General features: G+C 37.8%; 1 protein-coding gene across 1 annotated transcript; it reads left to right on the top strand.

The window, feature by feature from the left end:
• Nucleotides 1-191: 191 nt before the first annotated feature.
• LOC145989268 (uncharacterized) lies at nt 192-20,760 on the top strand. The gene is made up of 7 exons (XM_083124593.1): nt 192-260; nt 784-915; nt 11,039-11,101; nt 12,591-12,653; nt 16,898-16,939; nt 17,676-17,747; nt 20,684-20,760. Exons 2-7 carry the CDS (start codon nt 784-786, stop codon nt 20,735-20,737), a joined length of 426 nt encoding a protein of 141 aa, XP_082980719.1. The 5' UTR covers nt 192-260; the 3' UTR covers nt 20,738-20,760.
• The last annotated feature ends 6,063 nt before the right edge of the window (nt 20,761-26,823 follow it).

Here is a 26,823-nt window from a genome sequence, read left to right as displayed (position 1 = left end):
CAACCAATGGCAGTTCACTGCCACCAAAATACCAACCTCATTTTCTCCATCTTCGGCCTCAAGAAAATCAGCAAGTATTCAATAAAATGTTAAATGGGCTAAATCGGATGAAATTTTAAAAAAATCTATATTTATTAAATTCCATTGTTTATTTTTAGCTGGAAGATAACAATATTTGTAGATTTATTTATTGCTTTTTTATTAATGTAATTTTGTAAAGCACAAATCATATTGTACGTAGCCCTGGAATATAGTTTAAGGTAAGAAATTCATAATACTTGTACTTTGTTCAAATTACACATTTTATGAGTGAGCTAACACTTGAAATGCAATAACCTTTTTTTTACATTGTGTTGAAATATGTAGCTACATGTATGCGCAAAGGAGCATTTTTGAAATGCAAACGACATATTTAATGCAAAAATTATCGAATTTTAACTACAATATCAAAATATAGAATTTAGTGTACGTAAAACTAATTCAGTAGCCCAATTGTCAACCTAGGTAATATTGTGAAAAATCTTATTGAATTGGAATTTTGAAACGAATAAAAACCTTTTTGAATTGTAGAAAAACAATGTGTACGTAGGTAAGAAGATGAGGTTTGAAGTTTCAAGTGCATAGAACGAAAAGTATAATATTAACAACTGATATCCTGATTCCAAACATTGTTCTAAGAACATGGAATACTCAGATACAAATAAAGTTTTATTGATTCTTGATGTTCAAAGTTGACACTTACTATGAAATACGTCTCACAACTATAAGTACTTTATTTTTCAGATGTATGCACTCTCAGAAATTGTCAGCTGTGTTTTGTACATTATGTACGAGCTACTCGAGCACTTCCCATTGGTAATATTTCTAACTATGACAGCCTTCATGGTAATGCAAATAGAAGTCCCGAAAGAATCAGTAAGTAGGAAGGCAAATTACATTTGTAGTTCATATTATTATTTTTTTAGAGTTTTATTTTAGCAAACAATGGGCCGTATAAATAAAACTGACAACATATATATATATATATATATATATCAAGATTTTACAGCACGTAATTAGTTTCGTGTGAATAAAAATCCTGAGAACGTGCTCGCAAAGAGAGCACGTACTCTATCAGTGAATATCTGCACGGTTATGAGCATGCACTCACATACTGACATGAATAAATAACAGCATTTTTTCCTTAAACAGAGCATATGCTCCAAATTTTGTGGCAAATCTCTCTAAGATGCTCAGTTTGGTCGAAGTCGCTACTTTCTGGTGTTATGCCTGAAATTAATGATGCCCCATTCGTACGATATAAAATGTTCGCAAACAAAATGAGGAATGAATATCTCATGTATGCACCATGCATATATATCATAAGCGGTTTTTTCATTATGACCATCTAAGAATTGGCAAAATTTTCGTTAAATTGTGAAGAACCTCATATATTTAAATAGTGGAATTTGGAGGTAAATTTCTAGCTTTACCTGGAAAGCATATTTTTGATAGACATGTATCAATTACGCAGAAAGATACAACATAGTGGATTCGAATTTTAACCGAATGCGACATAAAAGGCATTGATCTGATTGTATGTCTGCCTATAACAGTAAAACAATTGAAAGTTAACAATTTATATTCTATAATGAAAGGTACAAACATGTACTTTGATTTGTCGAAACGCATACAAAGTAAAAACGTTATTCTACAAAATGCTATCCAGTTGACAGGTTATTTGTCTGTTGAGTCAATAATCGAATAATTATAAACCTGTTATTTGCGAAGAGAAAATCTTGAAATACAAAGACAAATCAATTGATCACACCTCTTCTTAATTCTGTTCTAAACAAAATTTTCAAGTTTCGCGGATAGTTAAAATAACTTTCTGTACAAAGATTTTTAAATTGTTTTAAAAAATGTTACATTTGCAAGATATATAAATATATGTAAATCATTAACCCCGTGGACGCAGTTAATTGGCAAGTCTAACTTGTTGTCAGTCACCACTCCTTACTATATATTTGAATGCATCTTGAAGGGATGATGAGCCATGTCCTTTGAAGTATTCTTACCTTATTGATACGGCAGGAGTGGTCAATTATTTGTAGCGCGGAAGGTCACAATATTTTGGTGGAGCGAAATACCAATAATATTACAACTTAACTTATGAATTTTAGGAAAGCAAGTTAAACAGAAATATAAAATTTAATTTTGTGCAATAGCACCTTTATCAAATATTAATTTACCATTATTATATATTTATTGTGTAGATGTATATGTGTATCTGCCATCTTAATGGGAGGTTTTACCTCTGTTGAGGGCGGTGATTAAATAGATAAATTATACAAATTATTCTTAATAGTCCTTCGGTTAAAAAATCTAAAACCAATGTCCTTATTACAACATTTGGAACGTATCGAGCGTACGAAGTAAATGCAGTTTCAACTTATTATTTAATCTTGTTTTGGTTTATGCTAGACGTTGCATGTCCTACCTTGGTTTTCAACAATGCAATTTTTGAGCTACTTGTTGCGTTGTATCTGTGAGACAATTATAACAATGTTTTACTTTGGATCAGCGTGTCTTTAAATTAACTTCAGAATTTATCGCTTCCAAACCTTCTCTTGGTCTCTAAGTTCAAAATTATCTGGTGATAAGAAGCACTCGCAATGCACAGCACGATGATATGTACCCAAATTGTAATGAAAACGCTAAAGAGCCTAAAACATCGCCACGGATCCACCGACTATGTTCATAAGGAATGTGAAAAGAAGATCTCTAAAGATTTACTGCAGCAGGTATTTCAGCAACTGGTTCGAGATGGCATACTGAAAGAGAAACATGGTAAGTATAAGTTTACAAAGAGTTATCTTGAGATTTTGAAGGGTATCAAATTCAAAATACCAACTGCGCTTCTGGAAGAGCGAAAAAGTGTTGAGTCAAGGGGGAAGATAACGAAAGAAGTTGGAAGATACAAAGTGACGCCGATACGACGACGTATAGGCTCGCGAGAGTCAGAAAATAGAGAAAAGAAGAAGCACAGAGGCAGCAGTAAAGACCAATTCAGACGCAGGTCAGAAAGTCCCGGCCACATATTATCAAAGAGGAAGTCCTTCAGAAGGAAATTCGATAAGAAAGAGTCTGAAAGTACGAAAGGAAAATCGTGTCACTGCAGCACATTGAAAACGAAGAAAAAAGAGGCACACCATCGATCCAAACCAGAGAGTCGAAAGAACCGGCAGGAAAAACGTGGAGAGAAGCGCCAAAGGGAAAAATCAGAATCCAGTTCCAGGAGCAGATCGAGGTCGTCTTCCAGAGAAAGTGGAAAGAGGGTAGAAAAGAGGAAGCCAGTGCATGGCATTCGTCGATGCAAAAGAGATCACTCAAAATCATCACATCATGACGCAAGTAAAAAGAGACTGAAGGAAATATCTCGAGAACGCAAAAGAGGCAAAGCGAAGTCGAGGTCTAGAAGTAGGTCAAAATCGCCAAAAGGAAAGAGATCCAAGCATGGACAGGAACGCACGGGGCATTCCGAGGAACGTTGGAAATCAAAAAACATGGAAAAGAAGAAGCACAGAGACAGCAGTAAAGACAAATCCGGAGACAGGTCGGAAAGCCCCGGTCACAAATCAACGAAGAGCAGGCCCTCGAGGAGGAAATATGAGAAGGGAGAGTCTGAAAATATGAGAGGGAAATCGTGTCGTTGCAGCCAAATTAAAAGGAAGAGAGAAGAGTCACATTATGGATCAAAATCCGAGAGTCGAAACCACCTGAAGGAAAGACATGGAGAGAAGAGTAAAAGGAAAAGATCAGAATCGAGTTCAAGGAGCAGATCGAGGTCACATTCTGGAGAAAGGGGAAATGAGGGAGGAAAGAGTAAGTCAATGCACCTCATTCGTCGAAAGAAGCAGAAGGAAAAACTTGGAGAGAAGCGTAAAAGGGAAAGATCAGAATCGAGTTCCAGGAGCAGATCAAGGTCACTTTCCGGAGAAAGTGGAAAGAGAGGAGAAAAGAAGAAGTCAGTGCATGGCATTCGTCGATGCAAAAGAGATCACTCAAAATCAGCACATCATGACGAAAGTAAAAAGAGATTGAAGGAAATATCTCGAGAAGGCAAAAGAGGCAGAGTGAAGTCGAGGTCTAGAAGTAGATCAAAATCGCCAAAAGGAAAGAGATCCAAGCATGGACAGGAACGCACGGGACATTCCGAGGAACGTTGGAAATCACACAACAGGGACAAGAAGAAGCACAGAGGCACAGGCACAGGTCGAAACAACCTGAAGGAAAGACATGGAGAGAAGAGTAAAAGGAAAAGATCAGAATCGGGTTCAAGGAGCAGATCGAGGTCACCTGAAGAAAGAGGAACGAGAGGAGAAAGGAGGAAACCAGTGCACCGCATTCGTAGCTGCAAAGGATATTGCTCGAAGTCATCAGATCATGATGCAAGCAAAAAGAGTTTGAAGGAAATATGTGGAGAAGGCAAAAGTGGCAGAGTGGAGTCGAGACCTAAGAGTAGATCAAAATCGCCGAAAGGAAAGGAGAGATCCAAGCATGGACATGAACGCAGAGGACATTCCGAAGAAGGTGGGAAATCGCAACACCTATCGAAAGGTAGAGAAGGATCTGAACATAGATCGAAGAGCAGGAAAAGCAGGCACACGCATGGTACAACAATGAAATGCCATTGTAAGCATAAATCAAGATCTAAAAGTCCTTCGAAAAGCAAATTCCGCAAGCATCACTCTGAACATAGGCAGAAGTCTTCAAAGCGACATTTGGAAAGAGAGTCAAGGCACAAGTCGATAAGTAAGTCACGGTCTGAAGGACGTCATTCTAAAGACAGGAAGAACAAGTCAGCAGGCAAACGCAAAAGAGACGAAAGATCAGAATCGATATCTAGAAGCAGGTCGAGAAGTCCAAAACAGAATGCCCGATCACCAAAATGTCGACTTGTGTGCGAACCACATGCAAAATCTGAACACAAGTATCCGAAGAGCAAAGAAAGTCTTAAATCCAAAGGAAAGTCTGAGCACAGATCCAGGAGCAAGTCAGATTCTAAAAGGCGTCACTGGGTGGGAAGAGAAAAAGGCAGCAAGAAGTCTAAATCCAAATCCTGCTGAAAGAAAGTTATAAAACATTCACCACACGCTTTTCTACACAGTTACTAAATACAACAGTGCTCCACCTGTACAAGATACACTTGAAAAAAAAATGGCCGTGTGAAGATTTAACATTTTTCCAATTAGATTCTCAAAAGTGACACAATTAACTGAACTACCGTTCTAACAAAACAGTATTCTTAACTTCCTGAATATTTGTTACCTGCAATTTTCAATAAATGTCTTCAATATCTTTATTTCATTGTTGGCATTTCATTAACCTCGAGACATCTTGCAAATACAGCGGTGTGAATTTTTAGGCATCTTAACAATGCAACATAACCCAATCGATAACTAATGTCCCATGAAATTATTATCCACGAAATTTCATGCACGTTGTTATTGAATATTGTGAGAAATCAAGATGTACCGAATGGTTCGACTGCTGACTTTAAGAAATATTTTAGACAATGGAATCGTTATTTTACGTACAGAGTTATAGAAAAAAGTGTGATGCACAAGAGAAGGCCCTGTAGCGAGTTAAAAACGACAATGGACTAGTTATGGAAAGAAACGAAGAAAAACCACATAAGTCGTGACCTACTGTAGGTCAATGTGATCCTTACAACCCAGAACTGTCCGTGACTGAACGAAAGTATGTGTATGCGCGTGTGTGTGTGTGTGTGTGTGGAAAATGGCCACATCGAAGCAGAAGGCATTTTGCATGACTGAATGAGCATGAACAGGGCTGTCCTGACTATTCATCGCTACTTTCAGATCGAATCTGTCAACAGTGAAGCACGTCGTTCCTGTGGGGATACGTCAAAGACAATATATAGCTGTCCCTGATTGCTGATTGGCACAGAACCTGGACACACTAAAGTAACGCATCTTCCAATGCTGTGGAACTGATATTCAAAGATATACGAGTATGGGGTCGCTTCTGCCCACCAGCGGTATCTACATCGAATACTTGTTATGTAATGCAAGACTTAAAGTGGAGACTTTTCCTGTTAATCCACATTATGAATAATGATATTCACAACGGGATGGTGGACTCATGGGTCCACCCTAAACCCGCCATTGAGAGGAGTACATTCTTTAATCATTATAATAACCTCCATAGCCAGCCCCACGTGGCGGAGTGGTTAGTACATCGCGCTATGACGCCAGGGGTCCCGGGGTTCGGCTTGGGCATGGGTGTTTGTGAGTGTTCATTCATCAATTTCATCATATCATCACTCACCATCATTTTCGCAAATTATCTAAAAGTGGCAAAAAGAAGCGAAGTAAAATAAAGCAAATCAATCAATCAATGACCTCCATCAAGCTCAAAATAGTCCAAACTTCCAACAGATTTTTTATTTCCTGGCTTGAACCACTCCTTGTTTTTCGTTAAAAAAGAATAATAAGACACCGAGAGAGATTTGTACAACCTCAACGAGTATATCATATGGACAAGTTTTTCTTTCCCATCCTAGGACACCCGTGACTTCGCCAAAGCCATTCTAGCTGTGTTTCACTGTTTTGATGGAAAACAACACTTTCATCGCGATCGAGTGCTGGGTGTCTTCTTTTCCCCCCCCGCAAGTCCTTGCATATACGCTGCAGAATCTGACCATAGACATGCTTCTTCTTGGTTCGGTAATGTGTCAGAAACTCATAACGGACTATTCTCTTACCAAACACACACAGCAAATCTTCTTGAGGCTCAACTTCCGGTTTCACTACTCACCCTTTCATAAATCCACTGATACATGTGCTATATTTTATGTCAGAGGAACCATTTCTCAGCAAAAAATAACTCTCTATTTTCACGCGAGAGTAGGATAGCTCTAAGATCGGCAGGCTGTTCCATACTCCTTTACTTCCTGACACATAGCACATATAGTCTACAGATGCCAACAAGCAGCTAAATGGGACGAATGGGACAAATTCACCCACAATTGCCTGTCCAGGTCTCCCCCGGACAGAAGACCTCATACTTCGTTATCCACGTCAAGAGGTCTCTTTTCACCTACTTCCGGGCCGAGAATAGGATTTAGCGCAACACTCCTCCTGCTTGATTTACGCAAAGATTATTATCTTCCTTTATAACCCTATGTTAGAACGCAAGGAGTAACTCCCCTACCGTAAGGAACGCGAAGCAAAAGTGTTAGTAATTTTGTCTCCAGATTTTGCACATCTCTCTACATTAAACATCTTGGTTCTCAATTTAGAAATAGAATTGCGACACAAATATTGTAAGTGCGTAGTTGAATTAATTTATCTCTTTCTGTTGTATCGAATAGTTTTCATCACGTTACTACGTGGTATATTGAGTACAATTATTACCAATGCCACTATAGTATTTTGACTATACCAACATTGTAAAATCTGGTGAGCCGAAAATGCATAACAACCCCTATAAAAGACAAAGAGGATATCACACACCAATCCATTCTGTGGGAAAAGGGGAGGAACTCTCTATGCCATGCTAACAAGATGGCCGCCATCTTGGAGTGAACTGCAGTTTCTCGAACGGAAAGCCGAAATTCTAAAATAGGCTAGCATTTCAAGAGAAACAGGATGGTGTGCTTCTTGACACAATTTATAAACAATTTACTGCTCACGTCCCGCCATTCTTACAACTCTTTCAAGAGTTGCAACATTTCAAAACAATTATCATAGAGCTGACTTTTAACACGTTAACCATGGGTTGCTGTGCCTCCAAGCGTAGAAAACTTCAAACTATCGACATATAAGCCATTACTCATTATATCCAGGATATATAAGCGGAAAAATACAGATGACGGGCACTGGCGTACGCAGGGGGAAGACGATGGGGTTACTGCCCCTCTCGAAATTTTCAGAAAATCAAAATGTTCAAATGAAAATCAGTTGAGAGCTCTAAAAAAGAAGAAGAAGAAGTGTTACGATACGTCATTCGGAGATTCTGTAATTGCATTGCTGAGGTCTGCTCTACATAGCTTCTTGTCCCATGATAAGTCAGCAGGTAAGAAAGTGCATGCCCCCCCCCCCTCACCTTCCGGGAGAGCCGATGAATTCAGTGCAGTTGACAATCATCTGTGATTCCGTAATTGTGCTAGCGCGAGGTTGTGGGAGCAGTAAGAGGCAGCCGTGCACCAACGGGTAAATATGTATTTCCGAGTCAGACTTGATCCAGTAGATGTTACTTTGCAATTAAGAGGGAGTTTCTCCCTCTGACCGCATCCACTTACCAACAGAAGCACCTCTCCTTTGTTTCGGGACGCAGTCTGTAGCTTCCCCAGGAATAGGTGTGGGTCTGTAAACAATTACACCTAATAGAAACAGCAAATAAACATTTTATAATGTATTGCATACATAAATACAACGTTTACAAACAGCTATGACATGTTTATAAAAAACTAAATATGCTAACCAAGGCAGTAATTTATTTTATTAAAAACATAAACTAAACGTAACGTTTCAACCTTCTAGCAAGGTCTTCTTCAGACTCTGTATCAAGTACAAAAGTCTTTAATCATGGAAACAAGGCTTAATGGTGTTATAACTATGACATGTTCTCCCTCCGGTATGGTAGGTTCTCCGCGGTGTTGTAGTTTTAGTGGCGGTTCCAATTATCTAACTCACTGAACACTCTCCTTCTGCTTATTTGGATATGTTAGTGCAGAGTCACTCTGCGATGGCTCTCGAAATCTTTAATATTCATCTCTAAGGTCGCCCCATAGAGCTCTTCACAGGGCATGTTTTAAATAAAACGAAAATGTCTGTTAAAAATATGTTTGTTACTATCGGTTAAAAGTGACGAAATCTTAGCTTTGCTGGCAGGGGTTCTTGACAGTGCAGTCATGGTACCCTGGCCATATGTAGTAATAAACATTCATGTATCTGTAGTCTTTATACAACCCCTGAAAGATTATAGTTTATAGTGCTTCAAGTGTTCAGACACCACCATCGTCTTAGTAAAACAGCACCCAGACAACTGCTTCGTTTTATAGCCGTCAGATGGCACCATTTCGTATGCAATTAAAAAAAATATTTTTTTTTCACAAACGACGTAACGGTGATGTACTGCTTCGACTGAAGATTTGAAAGTATATTACTACTTTACTTTGGTTTATTCTACAATATATGTGTTAAACAACCGCCAAAGATTAAAATTTTGTTCTCGTTACACACAGACAAGTACGGGAGGCAATATTATATATTATTAACAGTCGGCTGATAAAGGCACTCGTCGACATTGTTACAGAAATAGTCTAAACAGACAACAAAAAAAACTCAGATATAACACGAAATGTCATAGCAAAACGGCCCTTTTAGGACCAAAATTAAGATAGGCCCTTCTTAGGACCAAAATTAAGATAGGCCCTTCTTAGGACCAAAATTAAGATAGGCCCTTCTTAGGACCAAAATTAAGATAGGCCCTTCTTAGGACCAAAATTAAGATAGGCCCTTCTTAGGACCAAAATCTTGTCGGCCCTTCTAAGGACCACAACGCTCAGTTCGTAATTGAACTGCCATCACAGACCGAACCTCGAGCGACAGTTGCAGAGGTAACAGAAGCCAATTCATCGCACTACGCCATTACCACAACTTTAAAACAAATGGGAGTCAAGGAAACGGTACTTCTACAGAAAAACTTCAAGAAAATTCGACTCGACTCGACTCGATAAAGTATTCCTGTGCCTTCTCAATTGATACGAAAGTTAGTGACGACGGTTTTGTATTAGCTTGTAGTGTTAATTGTTCATTGTTTGGTGATCTTTACGTTACGAGAGAGCACCGGTGCGTTAACCAACTACTACACCAGATTTGAAGTAAAATCACGGTCGGTCGTTGGCTGGTTCATCACCACTGGCAAAAAAAATAATTCTTTTTTCATCTGAAAATGACAGTAAAGTGCACGTCCAATTAAACATTGTATGCTTCTTGCTTCTTCTTGTGTGTAGCCGAACCCTGTGGCCGAGTGGTTAGCACATCGCGCTGCGACGCCAAGGGTCCACGGTTCTAATCCCGCTCGGGCTTGGTTGTTTGTGAATGTCCATTCATCAATTTCATCATTTCATCACTCATCCCCATCTTCGCAAATTAGCCAAGAGGCACAAAACGCGAAGTAAAATAAACTAAATCAATCAATCGATCTTCTTGTGTGTAATTTTCAATTCTCGAATGAAGTCAAAATTCTTGACCACTGCTTTAAATAAGAAGAATAAGCACAACTGCCTTAAGGTTGTCGCCCACTTTGGCGCTCCGAGAAGCCGTGTGGAACATTCCATTCGTCTATCGGAGAGGGTATGCCTATATAGAGTGCGCTGGCAAGTTATCTCTACCATATGCCCATTATGTCTCTACAAAGGAAGCCGAAACTACGCGAAAACAGCCGGAATTACACGAGAGCGCATTCAGAGGAGACGCGAATGAAAATAAAAATGAACTTTCACATGTCGCTTTCCCTCGTCAGGAACGGCTCACTATAGTGGGCGTTGCATTTCATTTCATAGGAAGCAGACGACAGAATTTTTCCTCTCAGTGGAGAGGCACTTTAGTGGACAATAAGCTGTGTACAGAACAGTAAAGGTTTGAGATCAGATCTAACACGTTGTAAAACTTTCTCTAAAAACTTAAATTACTAGTTTTTCTGTCCTTTTCAAAACAAAGGAGTTTGTAAGTTACTTACATTACATTATGACGACTGTAATATCTGTATTTCTGTCCTTTAAATACAGGGTGATCCAAAAAAAAGTTAACCGAAATACTAACTACGTAATAATATCGGTTACCTTTCTTGGGACGATCGTGTACAAATCTTTAAAAAAAGAAGCATGATACCTGTGATTTCAAGCTCTCTATAAGTATATATATTTTATAAGCAGAAATATAAATTTGACCAAGCAATCTTGCTTGTATGAAACAATGCTCAAGGGATTTATTTTTACAATAATTTATATTATCTTTTCGTTCAGGATACTTTGCCAGAAGACCTTGACCACACCACACTCTTGGAAATTAACAGTAAAATTGGAGACGTAAGTTTACAGTTTTGGATTGTTTCTTCTTCAACTACGTAGTAATGCAAAGTAAATTAGTTTAAGGTAGGGGGCTCAAATTTCGTCCCTGCTCCTAATTTCGCCCTCTTCAGTTTCTCGGTCCTGCCGCTAGGAATGCTATCGGCGCCAGCACATGTGTCTAGGGGAAGGCCAATAGAGACAGTTGTGAACTTTTTGGTGATCCAGGATGCTCCTGTTCCGGTTTTACGAAGATTTTTCGCTTTTTTTGGTAAAATGATTTACTGCAATGTCAGTATTACAAGTCCTTTTCGTCGGTGTAATCGTTTTTATATTCTCTGCACGTCGTTGGCTTTGGTACTTTGTCAATAGAAGGGTGTGTGAGTGAGTCTGTGTCGTCAGGTTCACTTGTTGAGAGGGGGTCAACACGTTAGTTTGAGGCTTGTTCCTAATTTCATCCCCTCATACTTTTCGTTTTTGGTAAAGACGGGGGGGGGGGTAACATGGGTAAATAATGATAAGGTTACTTATGTTTTCCTGTAAACCTAATATTCTTTCTGAATTTTGCTAAATTTGGGTTTATAATTTCCTATAAGTATTACATTTTGTATTAATTCACTACATCCTACTAGTTATGTTAACTTTTGTAATGACGTTTTTGTAAATAATATGAATATTGAAACTGAACAAAGAAACTCAAATTTAAAAAATCGTAATTACTTCGCTCTTTTGGAATTTTCTAGGGGACGGAATTAGGATCATATTTTTTGGTTTTACCAAAAATAGGTACTTTTGAAAATAATTTATTTTGGTACAATTAGCTACAGAAGCGATGTGGCTTGGTTTCCAGATAAAGGGATAGTTGATAAAGCTATAGCCAAATTTTGGAGCTTCTATGTCATTTAATACGGTTTCCAGGTGGGAAAACCTGATAAGTGGACGAAAATTGGCCCTCTTAACTCACATGTATGTTAAGATTTTTCTTCCTATGCTTAACTATTTAGATACCTGTATTGGGAATATTGATTCTGATCATTAAGTCTTCTGGCCTATAGGACTTTGCACTTCGAACATAGACTCATCTGTATATTTATAAGTGCAATTTATTTATGCACCTCAAGTGCATTTGGTTAGTGTTCTCGAATTGAATTTTTACGACTTTGGTGTAAAAAGTCAAATCTGGTAACTTTAATTTTGGGAAGTTAAATAGCATAACTTTTATCTTAGGGTTAGAAAACACAGTATCTCTTTTCTTAGAAACATTTCCTGACTTCGCATGGTGTCTTAGTCACCCCAAATAGTAATGTTTATCTAATAATGTTTTTTCACATTTTAACATCGCATCACATAGTAACAGGCCTTTTAATATAAACTTTTTCCTAAAACTGAGGGAAATGTTTGATTTTGTCATTGAGAAGTTTGATAAAGTCACTTTAAATCAGAATGAACTTCCATTTTTATGTTTTTGTAAAGTTTTTGTCTCTTGTAAGGTCAATTTTGTCATTTTCAGGTTAAGGAGTACCTGAATTTTCTGAAGAACCACAAGCGTGATCTCAATAATTTATATGACGAGGTTAGTATATGGATTTCGTATTTATTCTGTAGATGCCTACGGAACTATTAGCCACCCACAGGAGAGAGATTTCAAAACCAGCTTTTTACGCCTTAAAATTATCATGTCTCATGAGGCATGGTGTGGTATGCATCTGGAATGTGGTTTTCCAGAGTTTATTACTTCAAAATTTAACATTCTGCTTTGGTTTAGACTTTTATTTGAATCGTGTTCTCTAAGGGCAAGGGGATAACAGCTGTGAGTATTATAATTTCGTGTGTGTAAAATAGCATTTTTCTTTGTTAGTGCTTCATTTACATAATAATAGATCACTTATGATCGCTTAAAAACGCACCGTTTAAATAGCCCTTTAAATTTTCAAGTGCACATGTATAAATACAACCACCTCTAAATTTTTATTGAGTAGAAATCAAGGTTTAATATATTGTGAAATATTAACACTTTTTGAATTAAAAATTTATATTTCAACTTACCATAAAAATATCCATTTCTTCTTTAGTCATTCTATACATTCCCTTTTCAACGTATATAACTTAACTAAAACTGACGTTACAAGAATCTGATCACTACCACGAACCAATATTCACATTTAAATAGTTTCGAGAGACTTAACTGGAACCTCATTTTATAATAATTAATAATATAAATGATTAATAATGCCGATTATATATTAATAGGAAATATTTCCAAATTGGACATAGACTGATATTGCAACGAATGAATACTGGAATATAAAACAAAAGATACAAGTCGAGTAGGAAAGAAGAAATGAATAGCATTATCTGATTACCAAAAATCCAATATGCTGACCAAGGCAGAATTTATTTTATTTTGAAAAAATAAACTAAACGTTACGTTTCAACCTTCTAGCAAGGTCTTCTTCAGACTCTGTACCAAATACAAATGAAATAAGGTACAAAACAGGAAGATATATATATACACACACACACTCACACACAAAAATCACTCCCCTCCAGACACAAGAATATTAGAAAGTTGTTCTGAGAAAATGTTTGGAGAGAGGCACAGCGCCGAAAGGATTATAGATAAGTAAGAAGAGAGTGATTTGCAACACCAGGAGATGGAAGATATAGGTACAGAAAATGGAAAAAGAACTTATATGGAATGAAATAAGGGCAAGAAGAAAAGAGATAAAAAGAATAAAGGAGGACCTGACAAGAATAGAAGAATCTACTGAAGATGGACTCACCATTTTTACGAGAGAATATACATTTCACGAAATGAAAAGCTGGCAGGAGAAGTTTAGAGAGAAAATGAAAATAAAGTTGAAGAAGAAAGGAGAGGGACCAGGATGGAAAGAACCAAGAAGAGAAGAGGAAGAAGAGGAGGACACCAGAAGAAGAGTTGTGGTAATAGGGAATGTAGATCTATCAAAAGAAGGGGAAGCTTTTTAAAACTAGGAAGAGGTTTTAAAGTTAAAGAAAGAAATGTGGACTATGAAGAAGTTATAGATGACATTGAGGAAGCAGTGCTCCATATAAAAGAAGAACCAGAAAGAGACAAGATTAGAAGGAGAACAGCAGCCATTTTGAAGAATGAAATAGAAAAGCTGGGAAAAGTAGATAATTTGAGTCAAAAGGAAAGGGAAGGCATGAAGAAAATCAAGACAAGAAATGATGTGGTTGTAGAGCCGGCAGATAAGGGAGGAGCCATTGTGGTGATGGAAAGAGAATGGTAAGAGAGGAAGTATGAAAACCTAAAAGGGAATGGATATGAGGAGATTTATGGAACAGAAGAAGAACAAACTATAAGAGAAAAGTTCATACAAGACTGTAGGAGGAGAGGATTCAAGAAGTGCATAAAGGAGACAGGAAGACTGCCCAGTTTGAAAGGCTTTCCAAAGACACACAAAGAGGAGATAAAGTTGAGACGTAATGGACTGCAGAAACAATATTTTGGAACCCTTGGACAGGAAATTAAAGAAAGTGAAATGAGTAAGTGAAGTGTTAGTAAGACAGCAAGAATGCAGAGCAGCAAGGAACAATGAACAAGTGGTGGAACTCATAAAAGGACTTAAGTTGAATGTGAAGAAGACGACAATGTTTAGCTTAGACGTGAAAAGTATGTTCCCGAGCATCAAGAGGGGACACGTTTTGGACATTGTTAGAAAGAAAATGGGACAAGAAATTATAGGAAAATGGGACAGTGAAAGGGTAGTGAAGGCGCTGGAAACCATTTGGAATAACGGTTATAGTAAAATGGGGATATAATAATGTTAATGAGTGAAGGACTGAATATAGGTTCTAGCCTGAGGCCCCCAACATTGGCTGAATTGGGAAAAGAAAGTGATCGAAAAAGGAGGTGACAAAATAATTCTGTTTTACAGATATGTGGACGATTGTTTTGGCATATGGAAGGGAACAAAGAGGCAGCTCGACATATTTGCAAAGAAATACAAGATGAAGAAAGAGGGATTTTGCTGGAACTCGAAATAGAAAAGGGAGAAAAGATAAGCTATCTAGATATATTGATGAATAGGAAGAGAGGACAAGAAATTGAAAATATTTGTCATCAGAAGAAGTGTGCAGCAGGGGTATTCTGTCACAAAAGAAGTGATGTAAGTGAGGTGATCAAAATAAATTTTATACAGAATGTGGAGGACAGAATCAAGAAAATATGCACGAAAGAATGTGAAAAAGAAGGCAAAATAAATTGCCTATGGAAACAGCTGGAAAAGAATGGCTACGAGAAGGAAGATAGACTGGACATAAACAGAAGAAGGAAGAAAAGTGGTAGGGGAGAAGGGGAAGAGAAGGAAAAAGAGGAAGAGAAAGGAAAAGAGAGGTGGTTTGGCATAAGGAGTATGGGGAAAACCACAGAAAGATATGCAAAGTGGTTAGAAAAGCGGGCATTAAAACGTACAGGAAGGGAGGACAAAGCACCTTAAGAATAGCGAAGAATGCAAACAAGAAAATGGAAAGCAGAGAAGAGAAAAAGGAAGGGATTATCTACGAAGTGAAGTGTAAATAATGTCAGAGTGTGTACATATGATATACAAAAAAGAGGATTAAAGACAGGTTGAAAGAACATAGGGATGATGTACAACTTAAGGGAGAGAGAAATGCGATATTTAAACACACGAGAGAAACAGGACATGACATAGAGTGGGATGAGGCTAAGCAGATAAGAAGGGAGAAGAGAGTACTAGTGAGAAAATGGAAGAAGGCCAAGGAAATAGAGAAGAAAGGGTAAGAAGACACAATGAACTGGAATGTGGAACTGAAGATAAACAAAGAATGGAAGAAGGTGTTAGAAAGTGTGAAAAGGACAAAAGCGAAGGAGGAGAAAAGAAGGAAGAAAAATGAAGAAAGATAGAATAAGGAAAAAGAGCGTGAGATGAGGAGTCCAACCACGTTCCAGATGAAAGCAAATGTTTATCTAAGTCGCCTGTCAGGTGAAACAACAGTTGACAGGAGAAGGCCACCTGCTGGAACACCTGGAAAGGAATGTTCCAGATAAACAACTTTCAATATGAATTCCTGTTTTGTACCTTATTTCATTCATATTTGGTACAGTGTCTGTAGAAGACCTTGCCAGAAGGTTGAAACGTAACGTTTAGTTTATTTTTTAAAAATAAAATAAATTCTGCCGTGGTTAGCATATTGGATTTTCGGTTATCATGGAAACAAGGCTTAATGGTGTTATCATTATCTGATATTTCATTTCAGTGGTTTAATTAATTCTTGGAATTTGTTTTGCAAATTACCTCACAAAAGTTATCATCATGTGATGAGTGCTTTGATTACATTGTTAATACATTTGAAAAATATTAAACCTGCATTACATTCACCAACGAAAACAGAACAATATATTCTTCCAGCTATGGGACGTGGTTTTACTTGATGAATTTTTATCCCTATTTTGTTTGTGGATTTAAAATTTTCAATATTCGTTTTACTTAATTTACAATCAAGTTTTTTCTTAAAACTTTCATAACAGAATTATTTGCAGTATTGGTATATTTTTCTGGACAATGCATGCTTTAATACACTTATAGTTTCTACTACGACGCGTATGAGTAAACATGTAACTTTGTAGAAAACTGCTAAACATTATTCACTTTTTCAAAGATTTTCCCATTTCTCAAAGCTCGAAGTTACCTACTAATGTACACTTTACACTAAAATTGTACTTTCTTTTTCCCATTCGTGAAGAGATTATACTGTTACTGAACCTTGCTGAAATATCCAAGTAGTTTATCATAACGTATTATTTTCTTGCAGGTTGAAAAGCTAAGCGCCAGCTACAACAATCTGGAGAAGATGGTAAGCAAATTCATAGTTTTAAACTATCACAATATCTACATATTTTAGCACCAGCGTCAACATTGGACCTAACTTTGGGAGGGCAGAAATTGAACCTCAGATTCCATAAGATTAAAATAATACTCCTAACATGTAAATTTTAATGAACCCGGTACCATGCTCCCGGAAAGTTACGCGTATGTGTTCCAGTGACAATCGTAATTCTATGGATATAGACTTAAATCTAAGAGATACAACAACACTAATCCTCAAATCTGAGTTTATTTATGTTTAGAAATACACTCCTTGTTATGTAATGAATAGTTAGTAAACTAAATTTTCTAGTCAACACCATCTAATTTCAGCTTACCCTAAAATAGAATCCTGCATTCTGTTCCAGTAGTCTGTGGAGAAAGCGAACGAAAACAAGTCCTCTGCGCAAGTATGGACTCGAGAGGGCTCCACTAATGAACGCGTGCGAGGAAAAGGAATTGCATGGAGGCGGCAATGCGACTGCGGCTACCAGCCGATTACAGTAGCGCGCACTGCTTTGATCCACCACCCGCTTTCTCCCATTATCTACCGTTATGCGCAGCGTTGCTCCTCAGATTCCCTGACGTAGTACGTATAAGTACGCTACTGATGTTAATTGTAAGAAAGGTTTGCACAAATGTACTTCAGGTACAGTAAAGTTTAGTGTTAGAAGTACTGTGAGCAATATATTTTAATGCTGTACTTCTCTTCCAAATCTATTTAGATCAAAAGATGCAAGACAAATATAAGTTATGTGGCCAACAAACTGAGTGTCGTAAAAAGTCAGATGAAGTTGGTAAGTTTTGTATTTTGTTAATGCAACACTCTCAGTACTGATGTCATGTCAACATGTGATGTACCGGGTGGACAGAATTAAAGTTACTCAACTCAGAGCCCTCTGTAGCCTGTTTGAGGCATCGTAGAACTCTGAAATTTGGTGAATCCACTATGCAGACCATGGGAAAGAGGATGGCGATAAAAAAAATAGTTCAATTTTCCGCCACTAGGTTCAAATGTGGAGCTGTACTTCTATGATGGGTTGTACAAATAATCACGTTAAGTGATTTAGCTCAGTTATTAATTAGAAAGACATTTGTTAGTGGCTGGAAGTTGCGAGAAAATAATATCTCGTTTATTGCAAGATTAAAGGTAAAGGTAAATCCATAACCAATTGGAGCAGTTTACGTCATTATTACAACCCATCATGGAAGTACAGCGCCATATTTCAACCTGGTGGCGGAAAATTAACTATTTTTTATCGCAATCCTCTTCCCCATGGTCTGCATAGTGGATTCACCAAATTTCAGAATTCTACGATGCCTCAAACAGACTACAGAGGGCTCTGAGTTGGGTAACTTTAATTCTGGCCACCCGGTATGATAAACAATATTTTAGAACAGTATTAATTATCAGTAGAAATAAGGTAGACACGTCACTCCAAAAATTATTCAAATGTATTTCTCATCCTGATGTCTAATTTGATTAATATGTGCGTATCCTACTCAACAAACAAAGTTAGCAACACTAGCTCTGGAGGGACACACTGAGAGGGTGTGTTCGTAGGAAAGTACTTAAAGATGTACTACGTTAAATCTTAAAGTAATACCAACTCGACGCTGGGATAATTTAGGTACCATCGAAGTCATCACTGTTTTAATGGCAACATATCTCGTTGCAGTATCACTGACAATACCACACATGGAAAACAGCGGTACCTTAAGGGCCTAAGACCAGGGAAAATCAGGGCTTATTTGGTAGTTAAGTTGATAAAGGAATGGCACCACGATATGCAAGGGGTTAGGATTCGAGTCCTGGTCGAGCTACATATTTTGCTTCAATTTCTATACATCAGATTATACACCGTGTCCCAAAAGGTACTTTATAACTTCGAAGTCATACAGCACAACTTTGAATTGACATAGAGGAATATGTAGGTGATTCACCAACGCCTTAAGTTTTTTTTGTCAGGTATTGAATAAGATGGTGCACCACCACACCTGGCCTTAGAGGTGAGAAATGCTCTGGTCAGGACATTTCCAGCACGTTGGATTGGAAGAGATGGTCGAATTGTCCGATCTCGTAGTTCCCCCTGACATTATGCCCGTCATTGATCTTGATGATTTGAAGGTCAGAGCTGCCATTGCCACACTTGACAGGGATATGCTAGAGAGGGCATGGACAGAGTTAAAGTATCAATGTGTTGTACAGTCTCGGACACTTCTGCGCTTCCAAAAACCTGTCTGACCCTGTGACATACACATGTGCACATGTTTCAAAAACTTGTCGGATCATGACAAACCTTCGAAATAATCTCCCACATTGTCCACAGCACGCTGCCATCGATGTGGAAGACTTCCTGTAGCGACATCTACGACCTGCCGTTAGGGAGAAGCGTCCAGATCTACTACATAATGCAATTATACTCCACGATAATGCAAGGCCACATAAGGTAGCTTGTGTACGGGACCTACTGCACAGCATGATGTGGACAATGCGGGAGATTATTTCGAAGGTTTGTCATAATCAGACAAGTTTTTGTAACATATGCACATGTGTATGTCACAGGGTCAGACAGGTTTTTGTAACTTGTACATTAATACATGTGTATGTCACAGGGTTACTTGGGTTTTCTTTCATGATTCCTACCAACAAAATATCCATAATGGATACTCTTTCAGTTGTATATAACAAATATTTAATACATCCTTCGATTGTCGAATTATTACTGGGTTACCATGACTTACTCCCCAACCCTCGTATATAAATGAGGTTCGTATGCTGGCCTAGACCAGCAGTACTAGTTCAAAAATGTATCTAGCTTGTCACTAGCATACATGACATGTTTCTCTAATTCCCTCCCTTTCTTGTTTATAATGAAAATTGCCTCGCAAAAATAGACTAAACTTTTCTTGAAATTATATAAAAACAAAATTGTTATGATTCTTTTTCCACCCTGTCACTGTCCCTTTAATCCCAGATTAAAAAAAACCGGACCCTTGACAGTGTCGAATCTACAAATTTAAACTAAAAATTTCGCGCATCTAGTTACTTGGCTTTTCGGAAACACATAGACATATACTGTACTTGAAATTAAACGTGTCCCTTAATTCCCTCGGATACGACGTTTTGTCTAAGAATAATAACAAATGTCCACCGAAAACTAAGCGTTGGCTTGTCAGCAAACGAATCAAGAAAAGTGCGTGGACTTATCTATGTATTTCGAAGAAAGCGAATGGTTGATCCGTGACCGTTAGCCATTTGACTAGCCCAGCCAGTCTACCGGCACCGAAAGAACCTTACAAAGGTCTCCCCTCTTGCCCAAGAAACTCGTAAGAATGCCAACCCCGCTTTCCAGTCGGGTCCCTTTATATAGGCGATTCAAAACCAGACCAAAACTGGAAATTTCCACCCTCGCAGGTTTGAAGGTACAAGTAATGAAACTAACCGCCTTCTGCAAGCTGGCTTTTACCGTTACGTAGGCCAGCCCTACAGCAGTTTACATTGGAAACTGCATAAAAAAGAAGTATAGCTGTCACTAAAAAAAAATAACATTGAACATACTAATAATAAAAAAGGATCATGTGATTCTATCATTACACTCTAGAAATAAGTAGAAAGTGATCGCCTAACGACTAGGGGCTTCATTTTCAAGAATATGAATACGTATTATGATAATTATAGATTTGGACTGATAGGGAGGAATTGCTGAATTAGTAAATCATTTTCTTACAGCACTCAGCATGCGGTGACGCGGGAATGGATGCAGCATTTATTCCCTGCAACTAGCATCTGTTCGTGTTCTTACCAATGTAAGTAAATGTTTACATTTTAATATTTGCGTCGAAGGATTTGGTTCTTTGTTGAAATTTATGCTTAGTTCTAGCCTGCACTCTGTGACAAGAACGTTACAGTAGTTGTTCAAAAAGTCATGTAAATCACACCGCAGATATCAAAGTGTATTTGTGCACTTTATACTTCACTACTGCCAGCCATACTTCTTAAACAGTTCCTGCTAATTCTGCGACAAGAGCCATGCACGTTAGATGTATGGACCTTGATGGAATTTTGTAGTAATACAAACATACAAAATAGCACATGAATGAGTTAGGTGATCGAAAACTGTGAAAAATATTACTTATTTTGACACATATTTCAGGGTTTTTATGCATGTTTATGTACATATTTTCCCGCTCGAACTGGCAACATAAATATCCGGAACTTAAGCCCCTATCACACGGAACTGGATTTCTATTTGGAATGCTCTAGTTGACGCTGGACTGGTTACCCATTTGCTAGTTTTCGCCTCACACGGTACTTGTTATACCGTACTTGTCGATAGTCTTTCGTTTCCATAATGGCGGCCGCGCGAGATGTAAACAACGTATCACTTCACACTTTTAAAATACGATAACTATCCAACCGAGAGGAATATCGCATCGCATTAAATGGTTTTAGGTAGAGAAGAACGGCGCTGATAAAATACGTACTTTACAACGTTTACTATACACGTATGGAAGAATATTTTAGCTTTTTCAATTGTAAACTTGCCTTTCGTGTTGTATGCACTCGGAAGCCACAGACAAAAAAAGGCTACTTTACAAACTCACAGAATATCTTCACATGGCCAAACTTTGCTCTGATTGGCTGTTCCACAGAATCTAGTCGAAGAAGTTAGTAGCAATTAGAACATGTCCTATTCCTCAAAACCAGTCAAGCAGTCAGCCAGGCGGCCATGATTACTACCCAGAAAGTTAGTTCATCGCCAACTAACTAGAAATCCAGTTCCGTGTGATAGGGGCTTTACACTGGCAAATTACAGACATGAGAGTAGATACAATTCATTAACATCTAAATTTTTCAGTAAGATACATAATGACGGTAAAGTGTGCAACACGTTTTGAGAGCCTGAATTAAAATTCCTATTGTTATACAGACTTTCGTGACATAGATTATAAACTACTAATTGCAAAATTTTTAACATCTCATTTCTCTTTCAGTGTGTTTCCAAGGACAATATTGACCTAAATTTTGTACTTGGCGATTGTGAAGTTTTTCAATTCGTCCATTGCTGTCACATTATGTTTAAACAATAACATACTTTTACATGTTCTTAAACTAATTTTGGTCTGCAGAGTGATAGTATTTATTAAATTCGATTTCTGTATGTAAATATTTTGTGAATGTGAAGTCCTGTATTTTTGTTTTGTAATCCTTTTTAATCATTAAATGTCAGAATCGGACTTTGGTAATATATTTATTAGCAGTTACGTACTGAAATCAAGTGAACTAACATGTTACTTGTGTATTGCAACAAATAAAGAATGTGTAATATTTCTGGCATCCAATAGATTCAGAGTACAAGTGGGGTAAGGAAAGGAGTTATATGTATAACTTAGAACTGCCAAGTATCAACATTTCAGTGCTAGAAGTAAGTTTCAAATTCTTGCTCATAGAGGCACAACTATGTTTGTGTTCCAACAGCTAAACATAGTATTAATTTACCTAAATGTGCCTTTTTAATTAAAACTGTTTTGAATGTAGTTATGTCACTTATGCTATTAACCCCTCGTATGCATCTGAGTGTCTACATTCTTAGCAACCACAAAATCTGTTAATAAGTTTTACACACTTCATTCAAGAAAAGAAACTTTAAAGTTAGGGTGAAATTTAGTCATGAAGTTTATGTTACATGACCTTTCACGTAAAACTCTAATTTTTGTAATTTTGAAACTGCGGAACCATTTATTTTTCTGATTAAATGGTAGAATATGAAAAGAAACTTGTTCCTCTATTTTTCACTATACTTTTGATCCGAAACACTTTATATTTTGTTATTCTGTTCGAATACTAACTAGCTGAACTTCATTTCTCTTATTAGCAATAAAAATAACAATCTTTATGCTTTTCTGTAACTTGAACAATGTCATTTTCAGAGAGTTGGGGAGTTCTTTAAAGTTCACATTAGGCAAGAGATCCTAATGAGGACTGCGAGGAAAAACTGAAGACTGTAGAACGTTTCTGATAAGCCACAACGTGCCAATTAAGTAAGTGTGTTTCTTAACCCCCAATACATCCGGTAGCTCCTGTTGGAAAACCCTATATTAACGACTGATTTCTTACCACACTCATTAAAGTTACATTTGAGGTACGCATGGCGTTGTAAAGTTATGACACTCGATTTATTCACCCTTTTTCATTTCCGCAATTGCGAAGCACACTATTTAAAGATGTAATTTATAACTTTCGTGTAATCCTTATAGGAAACAATGAGCTTTATCGAGCATTTTACTTTGTGGGAAAAAGAACTGACAATGCATTTCTGTATCTGGTGGCATCTAAAGCAGGCGACGTCAAGGCACCGATCTGCTACTCAGGGAAGCAGAACGAGATAAGGCATGACGCGGTGCTGCTTCTAGAAAAGCAACGCACGTTCAGCTCTGTCAACGTTTTTACGTTGCATTATTTTGGCCATGGCTCGCTTCCAACTGGTATGGTTGTCTAGTTCCAAGAGGACATTTTAGATCTTGGTATATAGGCTTTCTATATTTTCTTTTGTCTGGAAGAACCACGTCCAGCTACGGATTTGAAAAAAAAAGAAGAGGAAGAAGAAACAGACCTGTTTCTTTGCTTCTATTTCGCTTATTCTACGTCGATTTTCTATATTCTCTCCCGGTTTTATCTGGAGCAAGCGAACGAAAACAACTCTCTGCGCAAGTAGTGACGCGAGACGGCTCCACCAATGAACACGTGAGAAGGGACGGGATTGCTTGGAGGGTGGACGAGTGCAGTTACCAGCCTTCGCTGCAGCGTGCACTGTTTCGCTCTGCCCGCTAGATTCTCCCTTCTCTTCCGCTATGCGCGGGCTCGCTCCAGAGATAGTTGGGACAGAGTATATCTCTTTGGTTAATCGCGACAAAGAGGATGAATGATCTGTAATCAGGGTTGGAGCCTGAGATCTTTGGTTTCGTAGCGCTGACTTTCCCGTAAGCAGCCAATTTTTACCTATATTTTAAAACATATGTACAAGTTGAACTTTACATTATTTAAAGGGGAAAACATCTTCCTTCCCAAATTTTGATTGCGCGGTCTGCGCCATTATCACCCCTGTGGGTGTTCTTCCTCGTAGTACAAACTGGACTACATGCTTGGAGACTGACAAAGCTCTTGGTATTCACCCAGTAGAGGAGAAGGTCTAAATATGGGCGAAGGTTTAAATATGGGTTTTGGAGTTATCAGAGCTCACGGGTGCTGCAGCCTGGCAGAGGCTATTGGAACTGGTTATCTGTCAAGGACAAAGGTTGCGGTGCCAATTCGCAAGAAAAAGTGGTGGTTAGTTTCGGCCTTGGACGCTGTTATAGAATTGCGACCTCCGAAATCTTTTTGCAGGTATGTTTTTAACTCAGCGTTTTCTGAATTCTCATCTGCTTTGTATAGGTTATGATATTAGCGGTGCATAAAACAAATGTGGGCTTTTTTAATGCCATGATTTGTTTGTGAAATATGTTCCACAGAGAGCGAAAATAAATTGAAGATGAAAAATAGCGTGATGGTCTAAATATGGGCTATAACATGAGGTCTAATGTTGAGATCACATTTTCAACAAATATTTGGATGTTTTCTTAATTTCGATTTTTCCCATTCCGCGTGATTTTCAAAACAACAGATTATTCATAAATATGAATTTTATAATGTTTTAGCGATAAATGACTGATTTTTTAATGTTTTTTTGTGATATTACCACTAGTAACCCATATTTAGACCACAATTTTCAAATACATCATTTTACCATTTTTTGGAAATTGCATTTTCTTTTAAAAAATGGAGACCTTCAATACTTTAGCATGCTATTACATTTAAGTATATATTTCATAGATATGCATTTTAAAGGCATGTGCTTGATATATTAATTTTTCCCTCCGAAAATGACAACATAAATAGGGGGGCCCATATTTAGACCTTTTCCTCTAAGCTCTGTGGGGCTTGTGCTGTATCCTGTCCATATGTGCTTGTGATTGTCCATCATTTTCATCTCATCACTTTTCATCACCACCGTCGCGATTAGCTAAAAGTGACAGAATAGCGAAGTAAAATAAACCAATAGTTTCGTGCTGCGCTGACCACTGCACCATGAAGGTCTGTTAACAGACCTTCACTTTTCAATTTTTTTGGATACATTATAATTGCAATTTAGCGTATACTTTAAAAATATTGTTCTTAAGTGTACCTATTATTGTATTTAAATAGAATCATGTGTAAATAAATAATTGTAAGTTATGTCACGTAATAAAAGTGTGATTATGCTTCAGTTAACAAGTAATGCCACAACGGTAGCCGAGCGCATTGAATGGTTTTCTAAGGAAGGTTCAGAGTTCGAGTCCCGGATTTTGTTTTTCATTTGTTTTATTTTACGTTTTTCTTTTCGGCCACAGTCGGGTAAACGCGATTAGACAAGAGGGCAGAAAAATCAACATCAAATACATAAACCATAAAAACAAACCATGCAGGAATATTTTTGGTCACCATAGATAAAGTTTGTGTTCAGCCCACTCCATACGCAGATAGGTTAATCAGGACTGAACCTACAGTTTAAAATGGAACCCCAACCAGTGTTCCTCCACCTGGGAACGAACTCGGTACCCCTTGATTACAAGGCTATAGTGGGGGTGTAAGGGGTACCTTCCACATAGGCGCCCAAAAGTCAACCTCACTTCCACGTAGTGCACCCTGGACTAAAGACTAACGAGGCTCTGGCGACTGGCACTATGGCCAGTATAATTTTGTGTGTGTTGTCCTGTTTTTTGTCCTTGTGTGTGCTGAGTGCCCATATACAGCCTCAGCTTTTAACAGAAGTCAGAACATTTTAAGATTTTTAGTAATGCAACGCTAGAGTTGTTATTTGTAATGATAAGGGGCTGGCCCCGTATAATGTGACGGGAGCAAAATAGCCTAAGTGCTGACGCTCCCAAAATTTTAAATTAAAAAAAAAATTCAATTCAAGGCTATAGTGTCACCACTGCGCCATCTCGTAGACTGATAAAGGAACTAAAAAATAACAAAAGTACAAAGTACACACAACATACTTAAAATTGCAAATGGACACTACTTAAATTCTGAATTTCACATTTTTTTGAAGTTGTTTCAGCCACAGTTTGTTGTAATTAAAGAGCGTTAAGGTCATGTACCAAGGGAAGGAAACATTTTCAAGTCCTTTAGTGGAGGTCATAAAGCAATTAGTTTAGAAGTGACGTATGACTTAAATAAGTGTTGTTATTTTAAATATGGCAATGGCGTTAAAATTTAACAAAGTATTGTGGATGTATTTTTTTTTAAAAAATCTAACGAGAGAAAATTACATACGTATTACGCATCTCTGCAATTGCCAGGAAGTACAAATCTTCCCTTTTCATTAAGAGGGCAATCCTTCTCATTCAATCTTCACTGCCGATAAAGACCCTTTCTTTTGAAGTTTTCACGGCCATTTCGGGAACAAGCGACGGGAGCATTCGTCTGAAGTTTTGAACTCACGCCTGGACCATTGCCAACCGCCTGCTTACAAAGGCGGGTTCCAGACTATTCAGCAGCGGCATTGTGGGTAATTCCGGAAGCGGCGTTTACTGGACGCTTTAATCATCTTATCCTTCGCATTTTTGGCACCGTAGTTTTTCATGGGATTATGTCTCTAGAGAACGATGCACCATCTTAAATATTCTAAATGGATAAACTATAATTTGAAGGGTTAATAATGCATTTTTGCGAAAGGAGCGTCGAAACGAGATCTTCATGAGAAAAACGTTGCTAATAAAAAGTTGTTTGCCTGGTTGTCCTCTACGCACTGTGGAAGTTCGGTGGTGTTACACAACGACGTCCTATAA

Source organism: Lepisma saccharinum, chromosome 6 (genome assembly GCF_977018435.1).
Source record: "Lepisma saccharinum chromosome 6, izLepSacc3.1, whole genome shotgun sequence".
Lineage (NCBI taxonomy): Eukaryota > Metazoa > Arthropoda > Insecta > Zygentoma > Lepismatidae > Lepisma > Lepisma saccharinum.
The sequence above is the reverse complement of the archived record's forward strand: the minus strand, read 5'-3'. Positions and strand labels throughout refer to the sequence as shown.